Source organism: Gopherus flavomarginatus, chromosome 1 (genome assembly GCF_025201925.1).
Source record: "Gopherus flavomarginatus isolate rGopFla2 chromosome 1, rGopFla2.mat.asm, whole genome shotgun sequence".
NCBI classification, from domain to species: domain Eukaryota; kingdom Metazoa; phylum Chordata; order Testudines; family Testudinidae; genus Gopherus; species Gopherus flavomarginatus.
In genome coordinates, this window is record NC_066617.1 from 232881334 (window position 1) to 232894103 (window position 12770).

General features: G+C 39.7%; 1 protein-coding gene across 2 annotated transcripts in view; it reads left to right on the forward strand.

Moving 5' to 3' along the window:
• Positions 1-3783: 3783 nt before the first annotated feature.
• Positions 3784-12770, forward strand: part of GPM6B (glycoprotein M6B) — a 143768-nt gene continuing 134781 nt past the window's right edge. Inside the window, exon 1 of one of the 2 annotated variants that reach the window (XM_050964431.1) lies at positions 3784-3923. In XM_050964431.1, the coding sequence (XP_050820388.1) occupies positions 3920-3923 (4 nt within the window). In that variant the 5' untranslated portion in view covers positions 3784-3919. The remainder of the gene's footprint in view (positions 3924-12770) is intronic. The other variant, XM_050964460.1, reaches the window with a different exon arrangement.

The window sequence follows — 12770 nt, forward strand, 5'->3', positions numbered from 1 at the left end:
GGGACCAGTGTGGACCCAATGTCATATAGAGAAGCCTTTAGCACTATTCTAAGTTACACCCAACTGCAATAGCCCCAAGCAGGATTGCTGGAACGCAGCATGCTCTAGTCTTGCATTCCTCCTCCCAGCATGGGTCAGCATGTATGGCCCTGGATCTGGCCTGTGTTTTTACCTGCCAATGCAACAAGGAGAGAATGTGTTTCTGTGAGCACTTTAACTTTGAAATGAAATCCTGAAGCTTCTATTCAGAGTGAAGATTCGCATTCAAAATTCTCCCTCTCTCTGACCTCATGCTTGAGCATTGTAATGTAGTCTTGGCTGAGGAACCAAAAGATCTGACATCGGCCCTGCTAACTTCTCTCTTTACTTTTCAGAGACTCAATATATCCACAAATGGAAATGCCAATTGGATGTTGAGTTATAACCAATATTTGGACAGCTGTTCTTTACTTTCTTCTTGAAGAGAAAAAAGCAATCCAGCATTTCTTAGGATGACAAAGTTAATAAAGGGCTGTGATTCTCTTATCCCACTGCATGAAGATTTAAATGTGTAATTCCGAATGCATCACCATGAAAGTATATAGCCCAAACGTGTTCTTGTTTGGTGTGCAAATGTGTAGGCCCTGATCCTGCAGCACTTAACACTAGTAAATAGCTTTGCTTGTCTGAGTAGTCCCACTGATTTCAATGGAATTACTCTTGTGTATAAAGTTATGCATGTGTACAAGTGTCAGCAGGATCAGGCCTTATTTCACAGCTGTTCTTATTATTTATCAACCAGCATATCCCATGAGCTTCCCAGGATATAAAATTAACCAGAGCTTCCTTCCAAAAAGAAAATGTAAAATGAATTCATCTCTCCAACACATAGTGGAAACACAGCAGGATATTCTTCCCTTTTGCCTTCCAGTTCCTTAGCAGAGTGCTATTCAGTGTGACTCTAGTTAAGGGTCATGTGCTATTTCCATAATTAATCCCATTTTTGAGAATTGTATGGCTCATCTACAGTACTTTAATTGCAGTGGGGACTGGAAATAAGTTGCTGGTGATCAGCCTTGGTGTGAATTTTTTCCCATGTCTATAAAATAGCTTATCAACCAATCGATCCATTTATTACATTTTAGAGCAGAAATAGCAATGTGTGCTAGAACTATTTAGTCCCAGATCCTGCAAATACTTGCACAGTATTGAGTCCAAAATTGTTTTTGGAAACTACACACCCATTCTGAGAAAGCAAAAACATTAACTTACTTTGGTCCAAGGAATTGGCAATATTTTTTTTAATTGAAGACAAAATATGGCCCCAGTGCTGCAACTCAATGGGATTACTCAGGTGTATAAATATAAGCACATACATAAATGTCTGCAGGATCGGGAGGTCTAAAATTGTAAAAGGTGAATTTATCTTCCTAGAAGAATCTTTCAGACTTCCATTTTAATCATGTGCTCAGAGGCCAGCTACTGCGTTTCGATCCACACATTACAATGCCTATCTTCCTCAATTTGTGAATTGCTCAGGGGCCGAGGCAGCAGTGCACATACTCAGGCAGGAGACAAGCACCTCACGCCTAGAGTGAGGCTGCAGGGTGCATGCCCAGAGCAGAAACTTAGGGCTAGTCTATACTGACAACGCTGAAAAACCCACCTCAAAGAGGGGCATGGCTCCCAGTGCTGGTGCACTGTCTGCACTGGTTTTTTCCACACCCCTGAGCGAGACAGTTGCAGCGCTGTTAATTGCCAGTATAGACAAGCCCCTGGATGCCAAGTGAATTTAGGTGCCTACAGGGATAGGTGGCAGCTGAGTGGGAGTTTTGTGGATCACATTGATGCCTAAAAACAGGACTTAGGTGCTTTAAGTGCTTTTGTGGAGCCCACCAAATTATCTTAAAATGCAATCCATAAAAGCAAGTAAACTAAAAGTTAAAGCTTCCAATTTGTCCTTATCTTACCCAGTGGTGTGCAGGTATTGCAGCACTATGGCACTTTGTGTATTGCCCACACTGTTTGAGGCTCTGACAATATCTAGGTACAAAAGGGTTTTATTGGTGCAGTTCCCAGAGAGGGGAAAGCCATCTGAAGGTCTCAGTCCTACCAAGTCTCACTTCTGTGGGCCCCTTCTTCACTATCTTCTCCCAAGTGTTAGGAAACTGTATTTAAACATGGATTTTTTAAAAATGAGTTACTGCAAGCAAAAGCATGCAAGTGAGTGTGGACGGAGCATAATTTTGTTAGAACAGAGATGAGCATATGTCATTTATTTAAATGTTTTACCGTAAACAAAGCTAGCCTCTGTCCACATCAGGCAGAATAAATATGTTTGCATTTATCACTTGTTAAACCTGAGTTTCAAAGCCATTTAATAAATATGTATGTAGGTACTTCAATGGCACCCCAACACTGTGGTATCTGAGCACAACATTAATACATTTAGCACCTCAGAATTACTGTGAGGCAGATAAGGATTGTTTTCCCCATTTTACAGCTGGGGAACTGAAACAGAAATAGGGTGATATTTCATAAATGCTGAGTGCCCATCAGCTGCCATTTATTTGGAATCAGGCCACTGATTAAGGTGCCTAACTTTTTTTCAAATCTTGGCCTGAGAGAGTAAGGCCAACATTTTTTTAAATGTCCACTAATTTTCAAGGTCTTAATTTTTCATTACCCAATTTGAGACATGTTGGGCCTGATTCTCAGAGCACCCACAACTCCAAATGAAGACAATGGAAGCCATGGGTACTCAGCATTTCCAAAACTTAGGCCCATGGTGTCTCAAATTTGGGGACTCACAAACAGAGACACCCCAAAAGAATTAAAAAAATTATGGCCCAAAGTCTCACAGGCAGTCTGTGGTCGAGCCAGGAATTGAATCCAACCACATCAGTTCCAGTTCAAGGGCTGAACTAGAATAGTATCCTTCTCAGAATATGGAGGAAACTTTTATATAAATATAGTCTTTTAGGGCAATTGCTTTAAACTGGGCTATTTTAAAGCAGGGTTTTTTTTTTCTTTAAAAAAGGCTCTTAGTCTTACTATGTTGAGTTTTGCGGTGTGTTCTTCAGTAAAACTTTTAATTATCTCTCACTAATCCTCCTTGGAAATCTCATTCATAAAAGGCCTGAGTCTTACTCTTGTTAAAATCAATGGGGAATCTGCAATGGGAACAGGATGAGGACCTTAAACTAGGCCAGTTTGGCGGCCTCTAAGTTCTGCACTGTGCAGATGGAGGGAAATAGCTTGTCTGTGTAACAACAGTATGTAGCAAGGCAAACCGAAGGACAAATAGAGGAGAGCTAACGCAGTGTAGGGCTGGTGAGATTATTAGACATTTAGGGCCAGGAGCTTGGTATGAGAAGCTAGGTAGATTACATGTAAAGCACAGAAGTGGCGGGAGGTAGGGGCAGGGAAATCAGGTGTCTTTCACAGCTGCCATGATTTGAAATCTATGATGGGGAGAAAACAGGGTGGGGGGCACTGTTATAACTGCACGGAGGGGTAGATCGGAACAGGATAGTTATCTGCATTACACATAACTGCACCCTGCCAACCCCCCCAGACCCTGCCACAGAGCAGCCAGCTCGCGGGCCCCCCTCACTCCGGGGGCGTTTCAGCCCCTCTCGCCCCCTGCCTGTGTGAGCGGGGATAGGGGCTGCCTCCCACCCGCTCCTGCCTCCCTCCGGCTGCCCAGCCCCGGCAGGCGGCTGCTGTCCCCGCCCCCTCCTCCCCGGCACAGCCCCAGGCGAGCGGAGTCGGCCAGTGCGTGTGAGCCGCTGCAGCCGCTGCGTCCTGAGCTCGCCGCCTCCAACCGCGCCGCGCAGCGCCGCCCGGGGAGCCGGGCAGAGGGCACGAGAAGGCCGCCGCTGAGCAGCCTGCGACCCGCACCGGAGGCAGCGCAGGCACCGAGGGAGGAGAACGAGCCATGGGTAAGCGAGCTGGGGGTCCCCGCTCCCGCTCCCGCCCCGTCTGCTCCGCTGCCTCCCGCCAGCTGGGGGGAAGAGCCTTGAACTTTGCAGCCAACTTTGCCTGGGCTGCTCGGGGAGATGCCAGGGGGCGCAGGTACAAGGGTTGGGCATGGGCATGGGGGGCGGGAAAAGCAGCAGGAGCAGGGGGAAGTCAGGAGGGGCAGGGAGGTGAGCCCCGTCTGTGCCTCGGGGAGTGTGTAAGGGACACCGGCCCCCTTGCTTCCCTACGAAGGGCAGGAGCAGGTGCTCGCCCTACGCTTCGGTTAGGCAGGGACCAGGTTGGTGCCTGTCCTGGGAGACTTTCCTGCAGGGAACTCTTCAGTGTGAGCCTTGCTTGGGTTAATGTGGATGCTCATAATGTTGAGGGGGGAAGGGGGAGACGCATAGCAAGGGAAGGGGATCCACAGTTTGGATAGCCTGAGGGTGGGAGGGGCTCGGCACCCAGAGAGGCCCTGGAAACCCATATGCATCAATTACCTTTAAGTATTATTCCCTGGCTTTTGAGTCCATAGCTTCTCTACTGTTATTGGGACACTTCAACAGTAACCCCTCCCTCCTTGTGTGTGTCTGGATTCTCTTACTCAGTCTAATATCTCTCTACATCTCTCAGTTTGGCAACTTGTTATGGCAAGAGTTTTGGGGTTTTTGGAAGGGAGGGGTAAAGCGAGGCACAAGGGGAGAATCTGTAAATCACTTCATCCGGTTGAATTCCGTGATGACCCAAGACAATGCTAGTCAAGGACAGTGATCTTTTTCTTTTCAGAATGATTTTCCTACCAAGCAGAATTAACTATTCATGCTTGGCTATAAGTCAACTGTCCCATCTTGCTGTTCATTTTGATTTGTTTGACTTAAAGCTCGCTTCATTAAACAGTCACTTGGTCTGCTACTTTGAAAGTAATGGATCTGCTGGGAGTCCATGAAGAAAAATTGAGTTTGGCACATACTAGAACAAATATTGAATGCACGCAATCTCTCTTTTTTCTTTCTTTTTGTCACACTTGGAAAGCAGTTTAGTGTGCCGATAGAAATACATGCATTTTAGGTATTTGTTACTGTGTTCTGACTGTAGTTGACATAGTTAACAGAAAATTGAGAAGCTAATTAACTCCAGCTGGAGCGGTGTGTTTTTTTTTTTTTTTTTTTTTTTTTTTTTTTCAGTGTTTGAACCTAAAGTTTCTTGGATGAGAGTGTATGAATTAGATCTGGTATAAGTTCTTTCTGTCATGCCTAACCATTTGAAACACTGCAGTCAGCAAAATCTCTTAACGTGGTTATCAGGCAGACTGTCTAAAGTATATAGGCATCAACTAAAAGTGTCTAGATTCACGGTATTTGTATGACTATTTATGTAACTAATTTGCTTCTAGAGAGAATATATTTTCCATTGCCACAGACTGGTAATGTAATAGCCATCTGCATAGAAACTGTAGATTAAACATACCTCTACAATGAGGAGTGATAGCAAAGGAAGCAGTTTTATATCTGGCCTTAACTTTGAAATTCATGGTGCTCATAATTTTTCTGTAGCTCTTTCCATTAGTAATAACCTACTAATTGTATGCAAGATTCTACTGGAATCCTAATGGGATTTAGTGTATTATATTTTTTTTGTGTTTCAATGCCTAAAGTTTTAGTTATGAATTTCCTTTCTGTTACAAGTATCTAAAACATTAATCCAGACACAAATGTGAAGTTTGCTTAGGCAGAAAGAGGAAGGCATCTGAGGATGGGTAAGGAGCTGGCTCTTTGTGCTTGTGAAGTACCATGTGTACCTATGGTGCTGTAAACCATAATTATATTTAACCACTAGGAAAAACCTTTTAGGTTTTGAGGCAATGCGTTGAAACAGTTTAAAATCTTATAAGCTGGGTTCTGTTTTTTGTCTAATCGTCTGATCATAAGTTAAGGCCTTGGTTAGGAAAGGGAGTAGGTTAAAGACTTGCTTCCAGTTTCTGATTGATGTATATATTTTTTTTCCCTCAGCTAATGTGAGCAAGAGTAGGGCCCATAAAAAAGAGTCATTATACAGATGGGTCACTCAGTAGTCACCACCTACATTTTTGCATTCACATTCGTAACAATAGGTTTTTTAGTGTACAAGGTTTAAATCTCCATTTCAACCAACAATGAAACCAAGTGAATTAAATAACAATGAATGTTATGAAGTTTGAAGTAACTGATGGAAACCAAAAACACAGCCATATTTGTCCAAATTGACAACTGACTGGTCCAATTTAACGCTAGCATTATATTATTGCGTGGAGGTTGTCCCTGCTGGAACAGAACTGTCATTTCATGCATGTGTGTTAATGAGCACATCCTGATGCTGGCAGTATCTCTGTTTTTAATTAAAAAATGGAACAGAATTACTCAGCCAAAGCTAAAAAGGAAAACAACTGAAATTCCTGGGGTTTTATATTGTTAAATTAAATTATATCAACTAACTTTTCAATTTCTAGGTGTTTTAATTTGTTTACATTTGGCTAATGATGATCAGCCTTCTGAAACGTTATGGTGTTTTTACTGATGGTTTTTAATTAGTTTTAGTTATCCCTGAAGATCCTCTAACACTGATTCTCTTCACATTCCCAACTTTTAAAGTTGTAACAGACAAACCCCCCTTCTGGCTTTTATTGTGTAGTACTCTGATATCCACTTAAATGTCTTTCCTTTATATCTGTCCATTTCCATTTAGCAAACTTTTTTTGTCCTGTTTTTAAATGCAAACTGTTGTTTAATAGATTCAATTTGTAAAGGCCCTTATACTGAAACACTTTTTGCTTCAGCATCGTGGATTAATGTCAGCATATAGTTGAGTAGTGTCTGGTAGTTTGCTGCTGCAGAGCTAGTTGAGGGAGCAAAAATCTGAAAGGAAGGTGAAAACAACATTTCTCTTCTAAATTAGAAAATAGAGAAGTTTACTCATCAGATTACATTTGTGGTGGGTTCAATTTATTGAATAGAAATATATATGTTTATTCTGTCATCTATAAACCTGAAATTATTGTAAACTGAACTGAAACTAACATGGGGAACCTATTTCTAATACCAAAAGTATAAGTTATCAGTATACTTGGCATATATTTGAGATTTGGTAATTTGTATTGTAGAATAATGGGTTTCTTCATCAACTAGAGCTGCAGAGATTGAAAATTAAGGAATTATTATAGATCTTGATGTATAATTCATTTTGCAAAGATGTCATTTAATCCGTGTTTGGTACTAATCTTCTAAAACTTTCAGACTTAATTTTGTCAATAAAAGTTTAAAATAAATATCTAGACTGCAATAATATGACATATATTAATTGAAATGTAGAGAGAAGGACCCATAAGGCAGATAACTAGGAAAAGTCAGTGCATTGGCAAAAATGAAAAATTTCCTGACCATCTTTCTAACAATTACAAGTATAAATGCTCCATTTTCAATATTTTTATTTTTTTTAAGATTTATTCTCAGATTATATAATTACACACAACAATTAACTAATTTGGTAAATTTAGGACAGGAAAAGGGACTTAAACATGGTTTTACAAGAAATACTTCAAGGAAGAGTTGTGCAGACCATATTCTTGTCAGCTGCTGCTACACTACTTTGTGAATAAAACATTTTGTTCATGCAACAGCATAACAGTTGCCTCAACATTATGTGATGTAGGGCTAATTTGACTATCTCTCAGATCATGTCTAGGATTAACCAGGATCTGTTTGAGACTTTTGAGATAATTTTAAAACTAATACAGCATACTCAATGATCAAACTACAAAAATAGTTTTAATAGTCCAAAAAGTCCCCAGATCAATTGTTTCTAATTAGGCCCATTAAAATAGTCCTTACTCAGGCAAAACTCTCGTGGAAGACTAGAATTTGGGGCCTCCTAAATCTGATTTTCAGAGTTGCCAAGAATCCACGACTTTTCTGGGCTTCTCGAATACTCAGCACTTCTGAAAATCAGACCCATTGTGTTTATCAAAATTTACATTTTCACTATAGGCTTTTGGCTCTCTGAAATGCACAGCTAGTGTTTTGTGCATCTTATGGGAAGACACATTGAGTATAAACTTTTTCATTGTTTTGATAGTTTTGTCATTTGATAAATGAAAATTGAAAACAAAAAAAACACAGAATTTTAACAAAAACAGTCCAAAAATCCTGCGTAAAATGATATACTAAGCTGGGAATGGACAGTATTGTACTTCCTGAGGACAGTATGTTTATATTGCTCTTCTTACCTCCTCCCCTCTGCCAGTACTAAAAATTGTGTATATATGTAGGCTTGGAAGAATTAGATGTTTATCAATAAATGTCTGTGGACTTCGATTTCACTTTATACACACACTGATGAAAAATATATCTGATAATAATTGAAATTTACAGTTAGTCAAAGTAATAAAAATGCCTGAACTTATAAGAGTTTGATTTTAAGGATTTTTTTGTATATTTTGATATGCATTGTTGACAAATTATGTTATAAAGCTTTAACTTTTTGAATATCAGTCTGTTGTCATTAAATAATTTTCTCCCCCTTCAATTTTCCATAACTGTGAACATTGAAATCAATACAAATAAAAAATGCTTACAAGTAAACCAATATCTGAAATTATAAAAAAAAAAAATAATTCAAATTCTGCCAAGTCTCTCTCTCTCTCTCTCTCTCTCTCTCTCCCCCTCCCTCCCTCCCTCCCTCCCTCTCTGAGACAGCCTTGGATTTCAAATGAGAATAGGAGGTGAGGTTGGGCAGGCTTGTTAAAAAGGAGAAGAATATAGAATACAGAAATGAAGAATGTCATCATGGTCTTGTTGCCCAAAAAGAGAAATACACTATTCAAAGGGGAAAAGAACAACATTCTCCGGTAGACAATAGTTTCAACATTCAATCTCAAGCGGAGATGATTGTGTTAGAGAACTCTGTATACAGCTGTTAAAGAATACTTGAATTTGGTTTAGGTGTAATGAGTCTTTAGAGTTGATCTGAAGTGGAAAAGGGTAGACACGTGTTTGATTTTGTTGTTTCTGTGGTTGGCTCGAATACTGTTTAAACTATACTTTCTTCTTCTAAGCAGCTGGAGGCAAATCCTGAAAGAGAAGCAGCACTCTTTCTTCCTATTCAACTGTACATTTTGTCCAGGCAGGATTTAAAACCTTTCGTGTGGCACAGTAATTGTAAAATCTGATTAGTATTGGTCATTAAGGCTGTTAGAGATCTATTGCAGGTTCTATCCCATGGTCCATTCCATTCTAAATCTTTCTCAATATTTTAATATAGATGCTAAAATTAAGAAATTGATGTTTAATTTACCAGTTTCTCTCATCTCAGGGAAGGTCTATTAATCCTAAAACTTTGTACCACCTTCTCTGCTCTAAATCCAGTGGACCTTATTTGATCATAAAAAGCACTTTCTCTTATTATAATCTTTCCTTTGTGTGCATGAGAAGGGGGTGGACAAGAGGATGTCCTCTTCACATTTCTCATCATGCTACATTGCTATGATGGTTTTACCAAGTGTACAGACTGTCTCTCTGTTGTTAAGGGTGAGATTGAGTAATTTAGGAAATCTGCTATTCCATATGTGAATGATGATACCTCTGAATTTTGCAGTCTGGTATTTACCAGTCTTTATTAAAAGGCTAGTTCCATGTTGGACTATGTTGTCTGAAGAGACAAGCTATGGTAGCTTTGATCATCTGTTTCCTAAGATGGTTCTAATTAGGCACAGGAATTTACTCAGACATTTAAACTTGGTTAAAGTCTGGATGTCATTTTTAATGCATTTAAGAGAGAGTGCTTCAACAGTTAAACTTGCTTTTCTCTAGTCAGATGTTTTTAATGTTTCTACAAAGTAACAGGATAACTCCAAACATAAGTGTGTTTCTCTTAGTTGTAAGTCTTCCAAAGGAATCTGAGATGAAATTTTATATAAAGTAAAAAGGGGCGCACAAATCATCTTTTTTTTTTTTTAAAAGTTTCTCTTTGCTTCAGTATTAAGTTATCTTAATATAGTCGTCATGGCTTTTTTTTTTTTTTAAAAAAAGCCAATTTGAAACAGGATCTAGGCATGTTGACTTGTTGGTTCTGGTCTGTTTAGTTCACACACATCAGCATGGTGACATCACCATGTTCATACACACTTTTATATGTTCACTTAATGCACATCTACACTAAGGTCCTCAGTATTCACCCTCTAGATGGGGCGTCCATGGTGGATAGAGCCCTATGTGGTCTGTACGCATTGGTGCGCATTTCGCCTTTGTCAGTGGTATTTAATGTAAACCTATTAGGCCACACTACTGTATATGTAAGCTGATTGTCTTCAGTGAAGCTGCACCTGCTTATGCCAGCAGGTTACTTGTTACATTTTTTTAGTATAATTTATTATTAATCTTGCTCCCTGCCTCAGTAATTGTGTATGCCTTTAATGCCCCCCACCTCGTGATCCTCTCCCACACATCAACAACTTCTCCCCATTCAGTCTACCCCTCAGCCCAGAATAATTTTTTCATTCCTGTTGGTGAGGGTCTGTGGCATTCCCTCTCCCCTTAGTGTCTTACAGTTGCTTCACCTTTTGGAGGAGTAATGTTCTTACTTAACTTCAGGAGACTTAGATTTATGGTGAATCACTTGGGCCTGTCTCCAGAATCTTCAAACTTCTTGTGGCGTCAGAGCTGTAAGCACTGCAAGTAATATATATGCTGCTTAAATTCATTCTATCATAGTTTCATTTGGAGATGAAGAAGAGGGAAAAGAATAATTTTGCCACCTATTCCCCCTGCTTTTCCCCGCCACCTTCTCAGTTCTGCCATTCCCCGATGAGAGAAATGAAAGAGAAAAACAAATGCAAATCAGCAAAAGCAATAGTTAATTTCCCATTTATAAGGTACAGAGAAGTAGATCAGAACAGTAATATCATAAACAGTTGTGAAAAAATAAAGGAATCCAAGCAAAATGCACTGCTGATGTGTAGAGCAGTTTGCTTGAAAGGTATTCATACAGGGTTTGATCCTGCCAGAGTGTGCGGTATCTTGCAGAATCATAAGTGTTTTCTTGCATCGTTGCCATGATGCTCAGAACCATTCAGGATTGAGCCCACAGAATAAGAATCAAAATACCCTCCCTTCTGATTCTTGCTCTCTAGTTCCTCCTCATTATAAAGTATTAGGGTGGGGGGAAATGGGAGTTTAAAGGAATAGGTCTGGGTCTGAAGCTCACTAAAAAATCAAATGGTGTGAATCATTTAAGATTTATAAAGAGCTACTGACTCAGCAAGGGACATCTTCAAAGAACGTTGCTGCTATTGTTGTTGTTTCAATTGAGCTAGCACCCAGCGGTCTCAACTGAACTCTAGGCAGTGTACAGACACCCAGGAAGACACAGTCTCTCTCCTAGGAAGTTTACAGATTAAATACACAAAACAGACGAAGTGGGAGGGAAAACAGATATATGGAGAGGTGAAGTGTCTTATCTAAAATCGCACAGCAGGTCAATGGTAGAACCAGAAACTGCACCCAAGTCTCCTGCATCTCAATCTTGTGCCCTATGCACAAAACCATGTTGCCTCTTTCTGTGTGATTATATGTGGCCCTGTAATCTCTGGTGTGTCAGGTCGATGATACTCCTTAATGTGTATATATGAGATTGTTAACAGGGACTTTCCAAAGCACTGTGGTGTATAAGTAGGACTTGTAATTATAGGTCTTAACCAATAAATGGATGCTTGGGTCAGAAGGAGTGGTTATAAGTCAATATTGTTTTATGATGACTACTTTCTCCTCTGACCCCTTCTTCACTTTCTCTCCTGTGCTCACTGATTTTTCCTCCTCCAGCTATCTCCTTCTCATTACTTCATTTCAGTTTCACATGGGGCTTTGAGCACGGAGATGTACAGGTAAAATGGCAGCCTCAGCAATGTTTACAAATGATGCAAAGAGCTACATGAATATGAGGACTTTTGGGCTTCATTTCTTGAAGTACATGACTAACAGGTGTCCTGTAAAATAGTTCCAAACATAATAGTTATTCAGAGGCTGTCAAATGGTGTTTTGCTTTTCTTTATATCACATGATATTCTTCATCATTCATCACTTTTTCGTCTCTCTCTCATTTTTTACTTTGTTCATGGCATTATGATTTTTTTAATATCTTTGTTTTATATTGACTTTAGTTGTAATATTTTAGCACAAGATTTTTCAGAAGTGGCTGTTATTTTTTTTTATTTTAGTGGGGAGGGGGAAGGTTGTGCTCTCCTTGAGACATCCTCTTTTAGCTGGTGCGAACACAGCACTTTCTAAAAATCCAACTTCTTTAAGATCTTAATTTGGACACCCATAATCACAAATCATTTTTTTAACTTCTGCCCAAGTTTGTTTTTTCGTATTGATTAAAAATGCAAGAGGTCCAGTGGAACTGGAATTCTGCCCTCACATATGCTCCTGCATCTCCAAGGTGTAGATACATGGGTTGTGACCGTGAGATACTATTGTTAATAACAATACAGAATTTGACTTATAGACTCTTAATTACTAGTGGTGATTCATGCATAGCAAAGAGTCCAACTTAACACCCAGATCCTGTGTTGAGGAGTGACTGCTAGAAAAACATCTTGTAAAGAGAGTAAATTTGACCTGGAATTACAGAGACAATAAATGTGGAGCTGCGTGTCACTCTTACAGTAACATTTTAGAGAAGGACTTCACTTTAAATAGAGCTGGGAACTATATTCCTTCAACCAGTTAGGTGTTTGAGATGCTCTTGGCACTTGCTGGAAGGCAGACCTTGTGAATTGATAAGTAACTAGGAAAGAAACGGAT